We start from the raw sequence: 23,698 nt of genomic DNA, 5'->3' as shown, positions 1-23,698 counted from the left end.
CATAAAATGTCAGAAAATAGTGAAAAATGCAGATCATTACTACCTGATGCCCATGTTAACATATTCAGATGACTTGTTTTGTCTGATCATCAGTCAAAAACCCAAAGATTAGTTGAGTATACTATCATGGCAAACAAATAATATATAACATATAACAAATATTCACATTTGTGAAGTTGGTACTAGTCCGTTTTTGGCATTTTGTATTTTTAAAAAAAATTAAACAAATAATCAATTATCAAAATTGTTACCAATTATTTTTTTTGTCAATAAATTAATTGTTTAATCCTTTCAGCTCTAGAGTGTTACCATGTATACCATATTTCATGTTTGCTCTGCAGCCCCATAAGAGGTTAATCCAGCCAAGCTGAAAAGAAACCAGATTGAAACAGCTGGAATTGGATTTTTTTTTTAAATTTCATTAAATCATATTAAGAACTGAATATTAAGATACAACAGTATGTGTAGATGGATTTTTTTTCTCACTGTTGATCCTGGTTAGTGGTAAATCTTTCTCTTTAGGGTTCTTGAAAGTGGTTTTCATTACACAATACCTTTGGCAGTCTGTGGACTCCAAACTGTTGATATATGAATGTTTCAGTGACTAAAGCTACTCTGACTAAGCATACTTAGTCACATTTAGTACAGACGCACATCCTCTGAAATTAAATCATACAAATGCCATCTTTTAAGAGGTGTTGCTTAAATTGTTGGGGTTTTTTTCAATTTCACAACATCTGTCCATTGAGTTTGTACTTATGAATAATGTAGATTTAGATTACATTCTACTCAATTGTAGCATTGCAGGCAATAGACATTTTTAGGTTGTAATAGTTGCTGCTGTTTCTTCTCTAAGAAACCTGTGTGTCTGCACACCCTGAAGGACGGCACAGCTGTGAACTCTGCTTTCATGTCTTCTTCCTACTTAGACAGATGCTGTGAGCTGCAACTAGATCCCATTCTCTCTTCCCGAGAGAAAGACAGAGAGAGAGAAACTGACAGTTTCTGTATGCAGAATGGGTATTTGGGGAGGATGTGATTCTTTTACAAACCAGTCTTGAAGATGTTCAAATACGAAGCACAGGTTTGAAATTTTGGGAGTTTTATTTAAAAGCCACCTATGTGAGCATTTCAGGATCAAGTAATAAAGAGTTGATACAACTGACATGCGTACACATCACTGTACACCTTTTAAAATTCACAAGCACAGAGTATGATAAAAAAAAAAATGCAGCATGCTAGTATGTGTCCAACATTCCAGTACCAACAATAAAACACAACACATGTAGACATAGTGCAGCAATGAAGTAAACTGAAAAAATGTCTCTGAAGACAGAGAGAAAGGGAAGCATGATGGTGTCCTCTTGACATTAATGTACTGCAATGACAGAAAGCAGAGAGAAACAGAGAATATATCCAGCTGCCTAAAATGGCTTCCTTTCCTTTTATCCAAGTTCTTATTCAAATTAGAGCCTCAGATGAAGATGTGAAGGCAACAAGCTGTTGGATGCAACAGATCAATAAACTACTTCTATCAATTAAAGATAATGTTACAAGAGGAAATCATATGAATACTGATGTGATGCATCTGCCGCACTGCAGCATGACCAAGGCATAGAAGCAGCCGTTCAACCTGATTACCGGTGATAACATTTTGGTTTTGGCACTTACGGATCGGAGATAAAAATAAACAACATGGCAATAGGAAGTGCTGGATAGGTAAGGAGTCAGAGCAGAAGAAAGAGTCTGGACTTTGGTGTTCAGAAACGGGCACGAATTCTGTCCAATGGATCTGTCTCCCACATCTTGGGGTCCCAAGCCTGGAACCAGCCAGTGAAAGTTGGAGGCTCCGCACCCTGTTTAATGGTGGTGATGGGCAGTCCTCTACGACCAGAGGGGTCTGAGTCCACATAGTCTTTAGCTGTATGAGAAATAGATTGAGGAAAGGAAAAATAAAGAGAGAAACAGGAGACAAAATGAGAAAATTTGCAGACAACTGACTTTGAATAAAATACATTTAAACCTGCATTTCTCTATTTTTGCCCACTTAGCTGCAAACAAAACATTGACATTTTATTGGCTGTTTACACATTCAGCAGACACAGAAGAACATAATCATTAATTTTGGCAAATGCAAATCCAATACTCACTTTCCTTATAACTAGTTTTGATCTCAATGACTCTGAGGGTACTACTGGTCGATGAGAGCAGTGAGAGTGAATCAAGTGGTTTTACAGCCCAGAAACTGCTGCAAGCCATAAAACCAAAACAATAAGCCCAAAGAGGCTAAAACACTCCGTAAAGCTGAGGGGAACTGTAGAATCGAGTGATAATTCTCTGTTGGTTTGTCACTATGAGTGACACCTTTCACATTACATTTTTTTCCATTGTTCCTTAAAAATATTGATTACTGCAGCTTTAAAATGTTGTAGCCGAATACTGTTTTAAACTACGGTAACAGATTAATATTGCCCCATAACTTAATTTGAATACAGGTGATTTTATGTGTAAAAACAAAACTTTGTTACTTAAAACTTTTTGTGAAGTCTTAAAGTTCCATCTGCCCTGAACACTGTTACAAACTAGAACAAAAATGACATTATTATATTTTATAAGGCTAATCTTATTAATGGTGATAGTGGATCCTTGGAGCTACAGAGGAATGTTCTCATTGTAAAGTGACTTTGTGAGTGATTCTTTCAGAACTGACAGACGATTCCCAATCACACAAAGTTTACTGTCATACTGTAAGCAGGATGCCTTGATAATCCCAATTTACCTTCAATATACCCAACAACTATGTAATGTTTTCTGGCAGCAAGTGTCTGCCTTAAGAAAGTATGATCTGAGTGGCACATGTGTTTCTCCCTTTAGGGTTTCAGTGTAACAAACCTATTTTGGGAGCTCCAGTAGTTTCCTCTGCATTTGCCTCCTTGCCAACCCAAAGGAAGATCTATAAGGAGGAAGAAGAAACATTCACAGTCAGACAGTCTTCACTGCAGATCTTTATACAGGCCTCTATCTCATCTGTGGAATATCTCTGAAGTCTAAAAGTGATGCATTGATAATTGTTTTTCAGGCTCCAATGATGATGACAGAGAGCTCATCTTACCTGGTCCCAGGTGTCCAGGAGCATGACATCATCAGTGGCCAGGTCTGACTGAGTGAAATCTCCTGGTACTTCTTCAACCTGAGTGCAAAAAAAAATAGTGTAACAAAGTATATTAACACAACGGTGTTGATAGACTGATTGATAGACTAAATAAAATCTTCTACACATATAAGCTACTACTAAGAAAAACAGACTTTTATTATTTCACTCTGTAACTTACAATAAGTCTTCCAGTTTTGTTGGAGCAGCCAAACAGACGTGGGGGTTTGACCATGTTCTGCAGGCTCTTGGAGGTCTGGTAATCCTTCTTGCCGCCCAGAGCAGACCAGAACTCAGCTGGGAGGGAGGAAACACAACAGCCATTAGCCTCAAGTAGTTTGTCTCATATTTTGCGCTTTGTTTGTTTGAACAGGAAGTTAATCACGTTCAAGAGTCATGGAGGCAATCTTTGGACCAGTCAGTAACAAGATCATCCCTCAAAAATTCATCCAAACCAGACCAGGAGTGCAGCAGTCATGACTTATCAAAATCTTATAAGACAAATCAGCCAGCAGGGTAATTTGTATGAAATCTAGATCTGTAGGCATGATATCACATGAAGCAGTTAGACATGACTGTGTAGCAGGCAGGCTCTTTCAGATTTGGAAACTTTAGTACCTTCATCAGCTCAATTGGTGCATTTTTTAAATAAAATCAGAACAGTTGAGTTGCTTTATTCCTTAAAGTTATGTCAAAATTAGATCAGTGATGTCTGAGATTAAGTTTATCTGTTAGTTTGTTTTAAATTGTGACTTTATATTATTGCGTAGTCATTAGGCACATGTAAAAGTGCATCATTCCTCCATATCTGTCAAAATGAGAACAGCTGTGTCTAAGATATTCTCTAAATATCACCATCGACAGATAAAGAAAAAGCCATCCTGACCAGCACCCCGCCCCAGTTTGTCTTCATAGAGGAAGTATCACGTAACAACCTTGTTCAACAGTTGTCCTGCAGTTGATTTAGATATAGTATGTTGAACATCAGAGGACACCCACCTGGCTCCTTGCCCTCTGACACTTGGCTGGCACTGCCACCCAGGGAGCCCACCACGTGCTTGGCAGCCGCCATCTCGTCATCGCTGGCACCCACGCCCCGCCACACAAACAGGGCGCTGGGGGATTTCAGCACAAATACATCGTTGGTGTTCAGATTGGAGGCAGAAGCCTCAACCTAAGGAAACAAATGCAGATCTGTGAGAGGTGGAAATAAGGAATCTCTACACACAATGTCCTGTACTCAAGGACACACATGAACCCATATACCGGAAAACAGCTCACCTCTACAGCGCGGGTAGCACGGGAAGAGCTCTGCCGGATGTGGAAGAGGCGAGTGCTGCTGGCCTGCACCTGTCCACCTTTACGTGACGTTCCTCCGCTGTGGATGATCATGGGTTTGCCCTGGAACAGGCTCATCAGGTGGGGAGGCTCCTGGCCCTGAGTCACTCTCACCTGTGGATGATAGCTGAGTCACTAAGACACTCCACAAGAAGGTCAGTTGTAACTGTCCTAGTTTAGACGATATGTAATAGAAAATGAAGAGAAGAATGTAACTCTAAATTATGTAGCAATTATAATTCTATAATGTTTCAATAATATATCTACTTGTTGCCGTACCAAACCATAGCATATAAAGTATTATGAAATGTTTAACAGTAGACCGATATGAAAATTTAAAGGACTATTCCTTTTAGCTCTTGACCAAGTATGATTTTTTACATTTTTTGCTCACCATTATTGAACAAATTCTACACATTTTGATTTTTGGTTTAGCAGACTCCTGAAACTTGCTTAATGTTGCGTCACAGGGATTTGTCAATGTTACATAATCATTGCATGGTAATGCAGTGTGTTCAAATTTCTCAAACACTGTGTTTCGCAAATGATACCTGTGATGTAAAGCAGATGTGTTTTGAAGTAAATGGGCTAAAACATAAAAACTACCTAAAATACATGTATGCTACTTTAAGAAAAATGTAAAAATATATACTTAAGTAAGTAAGTAAGTATAAAAATGTCTGGAACAGTTTTATGTCTTGATTATTATTATTATATTATTGTTATTGATGTTTTGACGCCTACATTGTTGCAATAGAGAGTATCAAGAATGGGATGAATGAAATGAAGCTTCACATTTCAGAAGGTGATGTGGAACCACTTGTTGATCAACTCTGTTATGGTCATGAAGATACTTTAAATCCTACAGTTATCATGTGCTTTGTAAAGAAGTGCTACAATAGCAGGTTGGGATCAAAATGAAAATTAAAGGAACATCGCCCTCTGCTGGTTATCCTGGGTTCTTGTTTTTTTTCATGACAGAGGAGTGAAGTTACTATTGAGATAATAAGTGTTGGTCAGTTGTACTAAATCCTCCATAATAATTAGGAGTTAATAGATCTGAGTATCATTTTTTATTAATTCTGTCAGCTAAGAGCTAATTGCTTAGACGGTAAGTTTATATGTTGTTCTTGTGTAAAAGTTTCAAGTTTGGTTCTCCATTTTGACAACTTAGCTGCAACTTCTTACCCCACCTCCACAATCTTCTTCTCATATTCAGAGAGAACAACTCATGCAACTGTTGCTTGAAAAAACAAAGCCCCTTCTTATGACTTTTAACATAAATTTATCATTATTATTATTCCATTTAAACTCTTTAGTCACAGTCATTTATGGTGTTTAATTGGCCAATTAACCAGATTTTTACACTTAAGAAATCAGTGTGCTTTGTACAGCTCAGAGACCATTATAGGATTGTACAGACTTGGAACCTGTTTTTAAACATGAATGACAGTAAAGCTGTGTCATGCTCTAACCTGAACTGGGGATCCTCCCATTGAGTCATCCAACTTTACTGTGAGGAATGCTGAAGCTGCCAGTTCATCCTGCGTGCACTTCAGCCCCTGCCTGACAAAGTCACACACACAAACACACATAGTCTTAATGGTTTTCCTAGAATCAGGTAATCAAGTTTACAGTATGTGGTCTACGTGTGGCAGCTCGTTCTACCACAGCTTTTGATTCGTACTCTCATGCAGTAATAACACCGTGCATGTTTGTATGTTTGTATGCATATTTACAGCCCCACCCACACAGACACATACTCACCAGGTGTATATAATGTGTTGCTCCCGGCCTCCCAGTCTGTAGCTGTAGAGGATGAGGTAACAGTCTCCGCCGTAGAACTGACCGTAGGAGGAGGGATCCACAGGCACCTTTTCGCCATTCTCCACACGCCAGATCTAAAACCCAAACCCACAGCTGTTTTACTGTACACAACTCACCAACTACACTGCTTTATCAAGGCCTTTCTTCACTATTTAGCACACTCTTACCTGAACCTTGCCCTTGCCATCGTCCACCATGCCGTGCTGAGCTGCCATGGCTACGTTAGAGTGCAGGGTGGAGGCATCGAAGGGCACCTGTTTCACTTTGGCAATGCGGCCAATGCTGTAGGCCTTACTGGGGCCAGTACTCTCATCCTTGTCCCTCCAGTCACTGAAGAATTGCTTAAACAGGGTCGTCTCTGCTCCTGCAGGAAGCACTTGGATCTGCAAGCGAAACAAGCCAGAGAGAGATTGTAGCCTGTGTTTAATTATCCGCATCTTCCTCTTCAAGTGTGGAATCGTATATGTGATTTATTGGCCTCAACAGTTTTTATATACATTTTACGACAGAGGAAAAAAAAAATTCCCACAAATCATAATAATTATGTGAGTGGAAGCAAATGCGAGACATTCATCTTTTCTGTCAGAGTGATAATGTACGTGACGGCTTTACCTGCGTCCTTTTGGAGTATCCCTTGTCTTTGATGAACTGCTGACCTGCTGACATGGCTGCTTTGCGCTCTGACATGTTGGCTTTGGGACCTGGTTGGAGTCAAAGAAGGATGACATGATGAGAAGGCCATCATTCTCAAAATGTGTTTTGACTATCCTTTGTGCTACTTTGAGAATATGTAAACTAAATCCTACCAACAACCATCAGAGAGTTTTACAAAATTTAGAGTGACTCAGGGCCAAACAGCTGATTTCATGAATTTGGCATGCAGTGTGCACTATTTTTTTCTAACTTGCTTTTCCCAATATGTGCAAAAAAACAGTGGAGTGGAAAGCTGAAAAATAATATTAGGAGTTTATTTAGAACCATTTTCTGCTGTGTTATGGAAACTGTAACCCTGTTGGCACCTTTCCACACAAAGATGTTATTGTCCACCCCGTTGTCCAGAATGTAACACTCCTCGGGAGACAACATGGCCTGTTTGAAGGGACTGGATGGAGCCACGGATGACACCTTCATCGAACCAGATGCATCAGAGATCTGCAGAGTAGAGTGATATCATCAGCTGCCAGATCGATTTTCAAATTTCAGATACGTCAGGATGTGTTTGTTCACTGTCCTTAAAACTACTTTCATTGTTACAATATTAAAATTCTACTTATAATTGCAGAATGTAATGGTGTAGACTTTATCATATGAACTACATTCAAGGACTCACAGTATGTGAAACATGCATCATCTTGACATTCTCTCTATTACAAGCATGATTTCTAGCTTGGTTTTAGAAAATTATTTTCAGTAGTTCATATATGGGGACTAGATCCAGGCTTTAATGTTGAATTTTTGGTTTTCAGAATAATTTGAAATCTTATTTTTCACCCAGAAGTCAAAGCCACAGACACAGTATATACTGTACAGTATATTGAGTTGAATTCAGCTTGTGTTACTCACCATGTAGAGGGCACCCTTCTTCCTGTTGGATGTGTCCACCTTGTCATCATCAGGAGTACTGGGGGCAATGGTGGATTTGGGCCCCAGAGCCTACACAAAAACCAGACAAATGACTCACTGTGCTCCTTTCTTTATTAATTATCACTTGTACACAAAATGCACACAGATACCCACATAGTAACCTTGATAGCTATTTGTTTTTTAGACTCTGTGTTTTACAGTTTTTCTCAGATTAAAAAAAACATTCAAAATATATTCCGTAAACCAACCCCCTCCCCTCTCTCTCATTAGGCCTCTTTGGACTTAACCCTCCTCGCTTGTTGTAAAGGAAGTGTTTACAATGCCGCCTTGGCACAGAGTTGGCACATGATCAGCACATTACAAAGGACAGCATTGTGTCTACTCATTCCCACGCCAACTAACTCGGCTGTGAAAATGCATCAACGGCACTTATAGCTTCTGAGCACAAGAGATCACCTTTGGGGTGGCTGAGATCCACCAGGAGAGGGAGAGAAAATGGAGGAATGTATGTGTGTGTGTGTCACCTCTATGATTGCTGCCGGCTCCTCCCCCTCTTCCACCATGTGCAGCTTAGCTCTTCCGTTCCTCTCATTATCTCTGATGTCAATGGCGACTGAAGAGGCCTTCAGCCTCTCGAAGCGGTTGCACTCACTGCCACACCACTGGTAGACGTCCTACAGGAGAGGAAAGGAAGGAAAAGAATATTGAGAAGTTGGAAACCTTAATTATTTCACAGTAAACATACTTATCACAGTGCAGAGCTATGCCATTATTATTACAACAGATATAGTAATTATTAGTCACCCAGTCGGAAGCATATGCACAGATACACACTACACACACTGTACTCTTGTTACTCGTGTAACTAAATACATTTACTCAAGTATTGTACAAATAGTACACATTTTAGATACTTGTACTTTACTTGAATATTTCATGTGATGTCACTTTATACTACCACTCCGTTAAAATTAAGAGTGAAATATTGTAGAGACTCCACTACATTTATCTGACAGCTTTAGTTACAAATAACTTTTCAGATAAAGATTTGGCATCATAAAACATATGATGAACTTGCTGCTGCTGTTACATTGTAACAGATTAAACTACCTAACAGTATAGAACATAAATTAAAATTAGCTCCACCAACTAAAACAGTTTAAATGCTACTTGTGCAATGCATCAGTAATAATATTCATATATAATAGTATAGCCCTCATAGTGGCCATTTTCCTTCCTAACAGAGTACTTAAATTTTGATTTGATTTGATTGATTTGATGAAGTTATGTTTTCAAGGCTAGAATTTTACTTGTGATGATGTATAATTACAACCCCTCTCTCAGGTCCTTTACATAAGTAAAGGACCTGAGTTCTTCCTCCATCACTGACACACAAACAGATCAAACCCGCTCACCTTTCCCAGGTCAACAATAAAGCAGTCTCCCTTGTTGAAGCTGGCCCAGGACATGTCCACCTCTGTGGCTCTGATGGCCCGCCGACCCTTGATGTGAAGCAGACGCTTCACATTCATGTCATTGGTCACCACATGCTGAAAACCTGAGGCCACACCCCCTTTCTGCGACAAAAAAATAATGATTTTTGTGAGGTTATGTTCGGGTACAACTAGCTGAAAATGAATATGTACATGAGCACAATTAAGGCAAGAAATAGCTCCTAAATTTACATCATATACACTTATCATATTTAGTTTACAGCTTCTGCATGGTGCCAAGATAAACAGAGTCACAAATGCATGAGTAAGAGATTTGAGGTAGGATGTGTGGAGTCAGATGATTTCATGACAAAAGGAGCTCAAAACTTGCTGCACAGTGAAAGTGAAATGAGTTTTACACAACACTGTAAAACCTCAAAGTACAAAAGGCCGTAAATTCTACTGCCAAATAATGAAAGTAACTTAGGTACTATAAATCATAGCTAACACTACCAATAAACCTTAATAAACCCCTTATCAAATGGGAGAGAATATAACTAACATGATGCCGCCTGCTCCTGGACAGAAGGAGGATCATGTTCTGTGCAACAGTGTTGTACCTTGGAGGCAGGATTGTCTCGTAATGTGCCGTCCTTGGTGAAGCCATTAAACAAAACAGGTATTTACAAGACATGCAAATGAACAACAGACAAACACACTTTCTGCTGGAGGAAAGTAAAGTGGATGAACCTTTCAATGTAAAGAAACTAAAGCAAACTTTAACTTCTTTCGGTGCATGAGAACAGGGGACTTCCTTGTTCTTTAATTGTCCTTTGAGGGCTTGGCATTTTCCCCTCAAAGGCGCAGTCGTGTTAGCTTCTGGGGGAATGGCTATTTTGGCCTCAATATGAAAACCACATTCATGCTGCTCGTCTTTGTGCCTTTCTCGAGAGAGAGGCAATAAAATTTTCCATGGCAACAATGCAGGCACTGTTTATTCTAATGGAAGGATTGTTTCCTAACAGTGGAGTTACCAAAACTATGAGGAGATAATGAGTTTTAGTTCTGTCTCTCGCTCCGTTACTGAAGAACATTATGTGATTTTGTGTGTGGAAGTGAAGTTCCTGCACATATGCAGAGCAGAGTTTCCACTCTCTGACTTTGCAAACCTAGTAAACAAGTATTTGGGCTAATTACATCCAACCCAAGCCAGGAAGGAGTTTGGATGGTTTTTTTATGGCAATGAAAAACAGATGGGTGGTAAGAAGAAAAAAAAAGTGGCCTAGTTTGTGTCTTTCAAAATGTCTTCCTTTGAACAGGCCGGTTATCTTGGTTGCAGTCAGTCAGACACACCCTGTGATGTAAAAAGCAAAAGAGGAATCTTGTGTTTCCTCTGAACTTCAGACCCATCGACTAAACTGCGTGGCAGAGTTCATGTAGGGCTGACAATCATTAAACCCAGTGGACAGTGTATATTTAGGTCAAAGACAAATTATGAGTCACCTTGACTCTCATTGTTTCGGTTGCTCTATTCACTACATTCTGTGGTGCACATTTATGAGCAGCACACTGAGAACATGAAAAGATGGCATTGTTTTAAAGATCATTGTCCAGGTCTGTTCCTTATTCATACAGTCATTCATATGGAGCTAACCTTTTAGAGGTAACCATGTTAGTGGCTCTAGGGTTGGCAGTGTTGGTCTGTCCATTTACTGCTTTGGTCCAGACTGAAATGTCTCTTCAGCCTCAGGAGTACTTTGTGTTTAGTGTTAATTAGAAACTACGATGGCAAACATTATACCTGTTAAATGTCAACACTGTGAATCATTGACTGTATATAAACTGTGAACCCTTAAACAAAGCAATGTTGACTTGCAACCCCTCGTCATATGGTGCATATCTATGAATTATTAGCAGTCCATGATTTTTCCTTCACAAACCGTTTCATTTGAATAATTTGTAAAGGCCAGAAGAGATAAAACTATACAATATTTCAAAAGGAAAAAGCAAAAATTAGAGAAAAGTAAACCAAATTTTGTGTAGCAGAAATGAACTTTTTCTCACTCCCTACCATAGTTTTAATCTCATGACATCTTAGATCACTTACACGCCTTGTGGGGGTCCAAAACTACTAGAATACCTTTCATTCAGTTACTGACAGCACCCACCCACAGCTGTCCCTGCTGTACTGTGAAGCTCACCTGGTACTTGATGCCTGACTTGAAGTACCCCAGAAAGGTGTTGGATTCAGAGTTCTGCACCTCCCTGTACTGCACCGGCCCACCACCCAGGAAGTCATCCAGCTGTGTGGCAAAGATGGCTGAGGCACCACTCTCATCCTGTGAACACTCATCGCCTGGAAGAGGAAGTCATTTGTACTCTTTTCACATCTTTCCAACAAAGTCCTTTAATTGCATCACATCAGTGCTCAAAGATCAAGTTTCTCTAAAAGCATCATGTTACTTTACATTAGCAGAGAAACTTGTAGCATGCAAGTCTCTGCAGCGACCTTAGGAGACCTCTCAGTCAGGCACGGAGGCTTTGAATCACATTGACCACATCTGCAGCGGAGCCGCTTTGTATCCTGCTATTACTGCCAGATGGCACACAACATGTATAAAACTATTCCAAAATTTCACATGACTAACATTGATCCCAGACAGTGGGATTAATTATTTTCTTGTGTTAATTCTGCTGCAACATCTAACAGATGGTTACACTGGCAGCAGAGGACTAAAAGGCCCGTCTGCCTGCTGACGGTGGAGGAGGCCTGGCAGGAAACAGCACCAACATGTAGGGACCAGTGCCTGCTTCTCGTGGCCTACAGGGGTATTCGAGATGTGAGTCATGCAGCAGACTCGTTTAGGTTTTTATTATGTAACTAATAATTAAACAAGCATGAGAAAAACCTTGAGTGTAAGATTAAGAATTGCATGTCATAGTCTGTTCTGCACAGTCCTGGCCTATCATCAAAGCAGACACTACAGAGAGGGAACTGTGTGTGTTTGCAGAGAGGAATTTCACAAACTGCTGTAACTTTTAGAGTAGAACATTTCGGAGACTCATACAGGAGAGAATGTTTCAGCACTGATGTCTGCTGCTTCATCTGATCTATAGTCACTCAAAAACCACAGCGATAGCTGTTAACCATATGAGGAAGTTTGAGATGCTCTCTAAGTCACATAATACCTGAAGTGACATTAGTGCATCTGCCTGGGGTTTGTGCGAAAGTATTTAAATGCAGGAATGTTTACTGTCGTGCACAGACAGTCTGTGAGTCAACTTTTGAGGACATTAACTTTTTAAAATGTATGAAATGTTTTACTTAAGTTTGTCTTACTTTAAAAAGTAACCAATTAAATACAGTTACTCTTTCATAAGCATTATTTAGAGCACCTTAAGTCACTTCAAGATTCAATACTTTATTGCCGTTTAAATTATAGAAATTTACTTGGGTGAGCTCACATAAAACAAACCTCAGAGTATCACATAAACACTCTATTCATAACAATGTGGTGGAAACATAAAATGACAATTGTAAAACAATAAAACCATAAAATAAAATAACAGAATAGTACATTAAAAGTGATATCATCCCTATGGGAACATGCTAAAGCAAAATGGCTTCTGATACTTAACGTGTTGTAGATTATTTTTTGAAAAAATGCAATGAAAGACTGTTCCTGTTTCGAAAACAATATGACCATGTCCTTTTTTAAGCAAGATTTGCAGCAAGATTTCAAATAACTAAAAATAGCAAAGAAAAAGTAATAAGAAGCTAAAACTGTATTATTAGAATGTGTTAAATTGCTGGTTATTAAAAAGCATAATCTGACACTGATGAGAACATTGTGTACCCTCGTCTTACCGAGCCACATGTGTATGTTGTATGAAGGGGCTGAGGTGGTGAAGAGCAGCAGGTAGGCATCTCCGGTGTAGAAGCTGCCATGCAGGGCCTTAGGAACTGGCTTCAGGTCCAGGTTCTCAATACGCCACACCTGCAGTCCCGGCTCCTTCCCTGCACCCACAAACTCCTTATGGGAAACCATGATGGCTCTGAGAGAGAAGAACAGATGGCAGGAAACGAGAGGAAGAACGAGGAGGGGAGAGCAATATGGAGATGCAGACAGAGAAAGACAAGGAGTGATTTTAATGTTTTTGCAATGCAAAGTTTTTCTGCAAAATCCTAAAGTCACAGAGGACGAGAGAGATGCATTGAACAGCATATGCAAATATAATGGTGATGTTTTTTTGAGCTGACGTACTTAACAGGACATGCTTTGGTAGAGTTGTGGGAAACAGCCCACAGTGGTTATAAATACATGTTATCTTGAAATGAGGCCTCTTTCTATATTTGGGCTTTGAGTGTAAAGTGTAAACCAGATAAACTAGTTCTTAAACCTGTTATTTGACATCTACTGCTGCCGCTGTCAAATATGTTAATTACTAAGATGCAGTAGCCATTGGAGGGGTTTTCTTACATAAATTGTATCATTAATCATTGATTGACATTTATGACAGTGTAAAAGCCATCTTTCTTTTTTAAGTACAGATTGAGAAATTCCCTATAGCAGTAAAACCCTTTAAAAACACTGTGGAATTTCTTATTAATGCATCACCAAAAACAAAGCAGATTTTTATGAAAAGTACGGAGATCATATTTGAAGTTGCCTTGAGCCTTAGTCTGTCGGATCGTGTTCATGTTGAACTCCAAAGAACAATTTATAAATTGTCACACAGGTGTTTGAAAGTGAGAAAACACTCAACCTAATTTAACCTTAGCTAACCTTACTGTTCTAGCTTAACCTATACCTGATCTCACTTCTGAAAATAAAGCCGATAAAACCTGTAACACCGTTTGAAACAAAGTATGGGTACGTTTTTAATAACTGAAACCACACTGATAGAGGAAGCTTGTACTGTGTGTATTTAATCAGTTAATAACACTTCTGCAAACAACTGAGAGGACAATTGTATCAGTATTAAAACAACTCAACGTGCATGACATACATTTTTTAAACTACCTGTTTTGTTTTTTTCATTGCTGATATGGAGTGAACACAAAATCTTATTACTACTGTATGCGCTCGACTGCAGACTGCTCCAATAAATTAATCCCCTGAAATAACTGTGGCACATTCCAGTATAATTCCTCAGCATCACTGACGCAGAGGAAGTTCACTCTAAAAAAAATAAACTTAAAATTGTGATGAGAGTGAGCCTTTGAACCACCAAGGTTGCAAGATTATGCAGATTACTGTTTTCCCCGATTACACAAGAACCAGATTACAAATCAGTGTGGCACTGGGATTATTGCTGCAGTGAAAGCTGATGTTGACTGTGATGACACAACACTGTTAATGTCCATACACAGGGTATAAACTCCATACTATACATCTATGATCCACACACTGCAACCACATCTTGCTGCTCGATGTGCATGACGTATTGTTTGCAGTTCGATATCAAACATCACACTGATTAATAAAAACCTGCAAACCACACCAACCGGAGATAATCTAAACAATCACCTATCATTTCCATCGCCTGAAGGAGTAATATTATTGTGGAGTTTGTTCAGCTGTGTGTTTAATGAGCAGCCTGCAGCTCAGGTTTCAGGGCAGAAAAACACCCAGACTGGCTTCCTGTAACAGTCTGATCAATAAGTGCTGCATCATGGACAAACCTTCAGTCCACTTACATTAATGAACAAATGCTGTCTAGAGACCAGAGTTAATAACAGTGATGTGACATAATGCTGCAGGTCTGCTGGGAAGAGCATCTCTAATGACTTCATCTCATCTGCAGCTCTGCTTTTCCTCTGCTGAATAATCAACTACATGTCAGTTTATTTATTTATTTATTTGGGGAAAAACATCTGTAAAGAATAAGAGAATTATTGTTTTCATTCATTTTGCTTTCACATTTTGGACAACTCCATTTTTTTTTCTTTCTTTCTTTCTTTCTTTCTTTCTTTTTTTTTCTTTTTTTTTTTTTTATTACATAACATCCAAACAGTCACTTCCTGCACTTCTAAATGGCTCTTCGCTCTCAAGGTATAACTTTGCATTTACCTCATGACAAGCAATGCAATTTGCCACTAAAACTAATCCAAACGCGTCTTCTAGTTGCTACTTATTGCCGTCCTTTCACTGGCAGCTGTGGAAAAACGCTGTTGCTGAGGGAAGCGAATACAGCTCTCAACATCTGGAATTACAATCACCTCAAGCATTACAATTATTACCTGAATCCGCTACACAAGAGCAAAAATAAACACAGCGATCACCAACATAGTTCACAATGCGAGTTGTGCAGCTTTTATTAAATAATAAATCCTGCACGATTTATAAGCTCGTCAGATATACCGCCTGTGCCAAAGTCCAAAAAAAAGTGGCACAGCGTGAACGCACGACTACTAAAAGAAGTGAACTCACAGTTTGCAAGATGAATCACACAGGAGAGAGGAGCAGAACCGCTGATGGAGGCTGTAGATGCGGGAGTGAGCCGAGATCAGGTCGTCTTTATGTTTTAATGTGTTTTGGAGGAGGAAGAGGAGGAGGAGGAGGAGGAGGAAGAAGAAGAGGAGGAGGAGGAGAAGGAGGAGTGTGTGGTCTGTCTGAGAAGAGAAACCCTGATTGGTCGATAGTGGCGACAACGATAAAGATGCTTCTGTGAACCAAGGAGGTTTTCTTCTCAGATGCAGTTGAATTTGTTTGTCATAATTGAGGCTCTCATCTGGTTTTCAAGCGTGTGGCTTCTTGTGCTTGGCGAGCTTGACTCCGTTCTCCATGTTGTTTGCAAAGGGCTCAGATGAAGAGGAACAAAGTTCAAGAAGTTATGCTTTCTTCATGAAGCTGAATCAACAGCGTATCTGTTTGCTGTAAGGAATCCCGGGATTAAAACTGAGGAAAAAGGTGCCTCCCTTTGATTTCCTGCAGAGCCAAGCCAATATAATTATTATGAAAAACTATAAGAAACAGTGGCACTGGCTGCATAGAAAACTGATTAATTAGTTTTGGGGTTGACCCAGCTGACATATATGTTTGGATTTTAAAGAGGATTTCAGTTTTAGATCACTGCACAGCTTCAAAAAACATGTCTGCAGACATTAGATACGACAAATACCAGTAAGAGAGGAAGTGAAAATGTTGACTCTGATGAGCACGATATCATTAAACCCAGACCAGGCACATAATTTACTCCAGATCTGCCCTTTGTTACCACTCTGCACAGAACCTGCTGCACCGCCCAGTAAATCCCAGTTCAAACCTGAAGGCATGCTCGCACTGGTCACACCCAGCCTCTACCTCTTCCTGCAGAAGGCTGTGGAGCAAACGTGTGTGTTTATCCATGAGTGTTATGCACACAAGGATGACAATGTGTATATATCCTGCAGAAGTAAAACCATATACAGGCGCGGACTTGAAAGCCACTCTGAAATGCCGCGGCAGGTAATTAAATGTAATTAAAGCAGGTTATTAAATATACTTATTTGAAAAGGACATCTGGTTTGCCTGTCAGTGAATTTTCCAACTAAACAGGAACCGTCTTGCAATTCAGCTGAATTCATGAGTTGTTTTTTTTCTGAGAATTTAGCCGTGTGAAGAAAATCCTCCTCCTCTGCTACGTGATGAAGAACAGAATTTCAAACCTTCTTCTGCCCACTTCTGCTTTTATCAGATGGATGCAGGATCTAGGATGAGGAAACACATTAGCAGTAAAACAACATGTTGCTGCTGATGCTGATGAAAGTATTTGTGGATTTCACCGCTTGGAAGGAAGTAGGATTGGGTGGTAAACTGTTCTCACACATCATTTCATCATGTTTTGCGGAACATTGTAATCTAAAACTTTCCTAAAGTTATTGTTGGCCTGTATGTGGCATCAGTTTGTCCATAATGCAAGTTAAAGCAGCTTGTAATCATCAGTGTAAAGGTCCCAGTGTTTGTGTTTCATTAAATATGGAAGACTTCAACACCTGGTCAAGTGATCACACACCACAACATCAAACAACCAAAACAAAACATGTGATATTCGTGTCTCCTCATTTGTCTGATGTTAGTTGATGTGTGTGTATGCCACAGTAGCTCGCTTCAAGTAAAATTACATTCAAATCAGATTTGACGAGATGAGCTGAACAGATCAGTAAAAGGAGGAAACATCTGTGCCATCGTCTTTGTGGCTTTCATCCCCTGGGATCAACAGTTTCCTCCATCCATTTTCTGCATATAAAGTTATTGTTTTTTTATAATATTGATTTATCTCCTATTATGTCACAAGTGAGGAGGCTGCTTCACCCCTCTGAACTCATTTGTTTATCTGTGGGCACTGGGAGCTCGCTGGTGCCAGACTGGGGGTCTTTATCATTCAACAGGAAGTAACATGCAGGCTGAATGGCTGTCCTGAGCCCCATTGTGGCCCACACTGACAGCTGACTGATGCACATCCTCAGCGACAATACAACCAACCTAAAATGGATTAGAGTCTTATCATCAGAGGCTTATACTGTAAGATGTGATGCCACCAAAATATATTAAGGGAAGAGAAATGAAGCAGAAACGTTCCCCCAGTGAACAATCAGGATGTGAAGGCAATATAAATTAACAAACAATAAATTGAAGTTTGCCTGGAGAAGCCCTGTGGGGTTGTTTACAGGATGTTACAACATTATAACAAACCTTAAGTATAAGTGAAGACATTTTGAGAAATACACATATTTGCTTTCCTCTTAAGAGTTAGATAACAATTTTATGTCTCTGTGTTCACTATGAAACTGGAACCAGTTTGTTCCAGTTAGCTGAGCACCAAGACTGGAAATGGGACAACAGCCTGACTCTTTCCAAAGTAGGACTGGGCGATATATCGATATCATATTGATATTGTGATATGAGAGTAGATATCGTCTTAGATTTTGAATATCGTAATATCATGATATGGAGTTTTGTCTTTTCCTGGTTTTAAAGGCTGCATTACAGTAAGGTGATGTAACTTTCTGAACTTACCAGACTATTCTAGCAGTTCTAGTATTTGCCTTTACCCACTTAGTCATTATGTCCACATTACTGATTATTATTTATCAAAAAGTTTAAATATTTTGTGAAAGCACCAATAATCATCCCTACAATATTGTTGCAATATCGATATCAAGGTATTGGGTAAAAAATATTGTGATATTTGATTTTGTTCATATCGCCCAGCCCTAGTCCAAAGGTAACAAAATCCTCATACCAGCACCTCTAAAGTTCACTGACTAACATGTTAGAAGAATTTTGTTACCTTTAGAAAGAGCCGCTTTCTCTGTTTCCTCCTGTTTCCAGTCTTTATGCTAAGCTAAATTAAGCTAAGCTAACAGTTAGCAATCTTTTCTCTAACTCTTCGTAAGAAAGTGAATTTACCCAAAATGTTGGAATCAAATTCTGACCTGTTGCACATGGAGCAGCAAAATGACTAGTACTTAAGATTTAAAGTATTCATTAGAAAACTAGGGTTCACTACCTAACCTCAATACTTTTTTGGAAGTGACACAAATGTGTCCGTATCATCGAATATCAAAAACAGTTATAATACTTACAATATCTGTTCAGATTCATAAACTTGTTTACTTTGATCTGATATCCTGATTTAAATTTTTAAAATTGCTCATTTCAGACTGAAGGGCAAAGGTCTTTATTCAAGTTTTTCTTCTTTTGTTAAATTGTCAAGTCAAGTCAATTTTATCTGTACAGCCAAATATCACAAATCACAAATTTGCCTCAGGGGTTTTAGACATGGAGGGTCAACAAAGTTGCTCATGACACAGAGCAGGGACTGTGGGGGTCACTAAGAGCAGACCACAATGGTCACTCAAATCCCACAAGCTCCAGGCTCAGAAGCAAATGGCTGATATAACCTTGGATTGTCATTGAAACAGTAACTAGGATACCCACTCCCACCTTTTTCTGTATAAAGACTGAGTTTAATGAGGGAAAGGTCAGAAACAGTGGGCTGCAGCTTGGTGATTGTGGAGTACTGTGGGAGGAAATAACAATGACCTTTCAACAATGTCAACCATTAATGCTTGTTTTCCATCGTATCGAGGCAAACTGCGCCACTCCTCTTGATAAAACTTGATTGGGCAGACTCCTCTGCTCCATGAAGTCCACGAAAACTCCACCCAAAGAGAGTTTGACCAGGTTCTGCTTTGGATACTCAATATCAGCTTCTTCTCTTGATGAGGAGTTAGCCTGATAACCTCCACATTTGATTTGCAAGTTTCAATAAATGGTCTAGATTGTGGAGCTTTATCCAGTCTCCCCACATGGATCATTAAGTTTTAATCTTATCCTGCACGACTGCCAGTAAGAATGGAAAAACTGACTATACATAGGTGTGTAGGACTAGTTAACACTGGTCGACAAGGACAAGTAGAGACTTATAGATTTCCTAGTCCATGTCAAAGGTATTGTTTGAGCTCCTGGGTGTGCAGGCAGTCAGATAAGGATTGAACAGCTCCTTGGTGACTGGTATAGAGAGGCATTTGTCACCATCAATGTTATGAAGGAAGCTGTCAAGGACACGGACACAGATAACCTGTATTGTCCATCAGTCTGACCCTCAGGTTAAAAACATCTGTAGATTTAAAATACTGAATTCTAACCAGAACAGATCACATTTTGTAGGTTGAATTGCAGTTGAAGAAGCATGACGAGTTTAGTTGGTAAGAACAAAGGAATACAATCAAACCCGTACATGTTTGAACCTGACTTGGTTCTGTGTGTCCATGGCAGTGCTGTTCAGGCAGGTTTTACCCTCTTCTTCTGATTCAGCAAAGCAGCACAACCCACAGTGCCAACATCCTGATGATACAATGAGCAAACAAGGATCTTGTCACTTTATACATAGTTTGTTTTATTGCACAGTACACTCTGCATATGTTTTACTTGATAATGTCAGCCAGCACATTGCCAGCTGTGGTTATCTTGGGTGGCAGACAGCCTGTTTTCCCCCACAACTCTTGTGTGTGTGTGTGTGTGTGCCATTGTGGTTAAAATCTACCTTGAGATCAAATAGGCACACACGCCAGCCTCTAACAGTACAGTATGACTGCTCTGGTTTTCTATGCATGCTATGTATGCAACTTCAAAATCCTCACTTCTTCGTAGTTCTAAAGCAGCAAGAGTCCAGTGTGTTCAGTGGTGAAGTATTCATGTACTTTAGTGGTAGTAACTGTGCTTGGAACAATAATGTGTGTATTATGGGGGGTTTTTTTACACAAAAAAGCATTAAATCTTTAAAATCTACTCCTTCTTCCTCATTAGAATCTATGAATATGAATATATGAATATATATTTCATTTCAGAAGTTTTCCTGCTACACAAGACATCTCTTACTTCACTTAAAAGTCCACTCTCAGTGTTTGTGCACTGGAGGCTTCAAGTTTCCACATCACATTTGTGTAAATTGAATATTGGACCAAGATTGGCTTCCAAACTTGTTCTAATGTCATAAATCCCGCTTGTAGGCCCACCCCTAAATATTTGAGAACTGAAAAAACCTTCCACTTCCAACTGATATATGTGAAAACAACTCTGCACATACTGTACATCATTCTGCACAGTGACAGTCAAACATCCAACTGTGGGAACAAGAAGAAAAACATATTTTTGAGTGGATGAGGACTTTAAGTTAACGTACAATAAGTAAGGTATCATCAGCAAAAAAAAAACCAAACAAAACAAAGTGTGTACAAATTTCCTGTCTCAGATTGCGTTATTGCTGCATTACAAATGTTGTCAGAAGGGGAAATGTTGAAATTGTTACCTCTATGACTGCAAGCCATGCTGGGAAGTAAAGCATGTAAAACATGGTTTTTGTGCAATACATTAAGTGACAGTAAAAATTGATGCGTACCAGCATATTGTGAGATATTGTGCCTTAATGTGTGTACTGGATATTAACAGAAAATCCAAAGTATTAACAACAGCCTACTCTTCCTTCCTTTAATGAGGGTGGATTTTTATTGTCGCCGGATTGTTCAGTCTTCTTAGAGATCTGTAAGTTAACCTGAATGACCTCTAGTTGATTCTTAGAAGGTCTTATTTTAAACCTCACAGTCATTTCTTCTCTTGTACAGAGATGTTTGGTGTGCTGCCAAGTATATGGGCACCAGGATTGATGTTTGAACTGTTGTCAGGTTGTATAGTGTACATTTATTGGAATATTTAATACAAACATTTGAATATAAGACTCCTGAATGTGGCTATATTTGTTGTACTCTGATTTTAAAGTTATCTGTGCAGCATTTTGCACTTAAAACAGTGTTGAGTTGATTGCTGTGCACTTTAAAACAATGTAGAGTGAAAATTAAAAAAAAAAAAAGTATTAAGATTTATCTATACAAAGACTCACTGTGTGCCAAGCAGATCATGTTTTATTTCCTCTTAATACTTCAATTTTCAGGTCAGAACAAAACACACCAATTTTTTGTTTGGAATTTTAAAAAAACCCTCGAAAGATAAAATTGAAAACAGATGTTTTAGGTAAGTAATACAGAACTTAAATAAATGTACTTTCTTACTTCTTGTTGAAGAGTCAAATACAAATTCTGACAGTCAGAGGTAAAGTGGTTAAAACATCGTCATCAGCTGCGTCCATTGAGAAGTGAAAACTGCTCCTGTTTCTGTGATAACATGTATTGAAATTAGAAAGGTCGGTGTGGGAACTTAGCTAAATGACACGCAGCATACTGCTGAGCAAACCACATCCACTAAACCAGAAAGGGTTCATCACATACAGAAAGCAAAAGAAAAGGAGAGCAAAAAAACTAAATGGATGAACAAGCCTAAAAAAATGTTAACTTGATTAACCAAACAAAAATGCTGAAATGCTGAGAATAACTAACAGGATCAGTCACAGCAGCCTGGAATGATCTGTCAGCTCATGCAAGCTGTTATGTTCGACCTCCCACCCCCACTACATTAGAGTGAGGAGAAAGCTGGTGGGTTAGTTTGCCTTCTGTCTCCAGTAGCAACACCCACATCCACACATACTCAGCAATAAACCTTCTACCGCACACAAACAGACACACACAAAGAGAGTATATCCAGTAAACATTGAAACCTGTGGTGAGGAAGAGTAAATATGAACAGCGCCCCTCACACGCATGTAGGTAATCACTCACTTCACCATTTCCAGCATACAGCAGCCTACTGATGCTCTGCCTCCAAACCAAACACCTTTTATGACATGATTAAATCTCAATGCTGGAGTGGAGATTGGAAAAAGTGACAATTTTGCTGTTGTCACATCTGATCTAAGTAACACTGTAGGCTCTGAAAGAGAGAGAGAGCATACCGACCTCTGAGCACAGACAAGGAAAAGCCACCCAACAGGCATATTTATCCAAAACAACATAAGTAGATTAACTGACTGCTTCAAGAGTATCACATCTTGGATGACTAACAACTATTTGAAATTAAATGAGAACAAAACAGAAGTAAGGAATCAAAGAAAGATAGAATTATACTGTATGTGGTCTGAAAACTGGTTCAATCAGAGGCAAAACATCTGGCTGTTACCATATCATGACCTGAATTTTATAAAACACATTGACTGTGACACCAAAACTGGATTTTTCCACCTAAGAAATAGGTCAGACCCTGTTTGCCACAAACATGCGTCAGTGGCAAAGAAGCAGTTTAGCACCTACATACTTGGTGTTTTTATGCAATTTATGCAAAGTCGCTTGAGCTGCATTTCATGTATGTAAGGTGCTATACAAATAAAGTATATTATTATTCCTCTTCACTTTAAACAGAGGATCTGGCTTTGGGGCCCCCTGACCTCTTGGGCTCCTGGGCCTGTGATCCTGGAGGCCAGTGTGGTACAACTGTATCGTCCTTGTGCCGATAAAGATGGTTATTCATATCAGACTTTGCAACAGGAAAGTGTTAGACAGAAATCTTCAAAGATTTCAAACTGTAAAAACTTTCATTTGTACAAATAGTCACAGTAGCACTTAATCTGATGAGTAAAAAAGTTCTCAGCAGTAAGAATCATTCTGAAACTATCCACAGACCAAACGTTTATGGTGTTCTTGTTATGTAAGTCGTATGTGAGTGCCAAATCCAATTTATCCAGCTCTGGGTCTGTATTAGATTCAGCATGGCCGCCTCCCTGGTCCTGAGCCAAACATTCCTCTCCCGGAGAAGAAAGTGCCAGTTTTTTCTGGTAACACGACCCCACCGTTACCAACAGCATGGGAACATCCAGCAGATGTTAACAGAAACAGACCTTTAAATTTCTCTGGAGAATAATACAAAAATCACAGTGGTAGATGAAAAAAGCCCAATACAAAAAACAAAAAAACTAAATACTTATTTTAAAA

At 39.2% G+C, this 23,698-nt stretch overlaps 1 protein-coding gene across 1 annotated transcript; it reads right to left on the bottom strand.

The window, feature by feature from the left end:
- Positions 1-1,085: 1,085 nt before the first annotated feature.
- On the bottom strand, positions 1,086-15,992 carry scinlb (scinderin like b). The gene is made up of 17 exons (XM_042429579.1): positions 15,768-15,992; positions 13,202-13,389; positions 11,535-11,689; positions 9,316-9,477; positions 8,425-8,574; positions 7,880-7,969; positions 7,336-7,468; positions 6,929-7,017; positions 6,484-6,699; positions 6,257-6,390; positions 5,965-6,055; positions 4,433-4,603; positions 4,151-4,325; positions 3,333-3,448; positions 3,113-3,190; positions 2,893-2,953; positions 1,086-1,921 (listed from the first exon to the last, which is right to left on the bottom strand). Exons 2-17 carry the CDS (start codon positions 13,380-13,382, stop codon positions 1,761-1,763), a joined length of 2,163 nt encoding a protein of 720 aa, XP_042285513.1. The 5' UTR covers positions 13,383-13,389; positions 15,768-15,992; the 3' UTR covers positions 1,086-1,760.
- Between the last annotated feature and the right edge of the window lie 7,706 nt (positions 15,993-23,698).

This window comes from Thunnus maccoyii, chromosome 12 (genome assembly GCF_910596095.1).
Source record: "Thunnus maccoyii chromosome 12, fThuMac1.1, whole genome shotgun sequence".
Taxonomy (NCBI): domain Eukaryota; kingdom Metazoa; phylum Chordata; class Actinopteri; order Scombriformes; family Scombridae; genus Thunnus; species Thunnus maccoyii.
The sequence above is the reverse complement of the archived record's forward strand: the minus strand, read 5'-3'. Positions and strand labels throughout refer to the sequence as shown.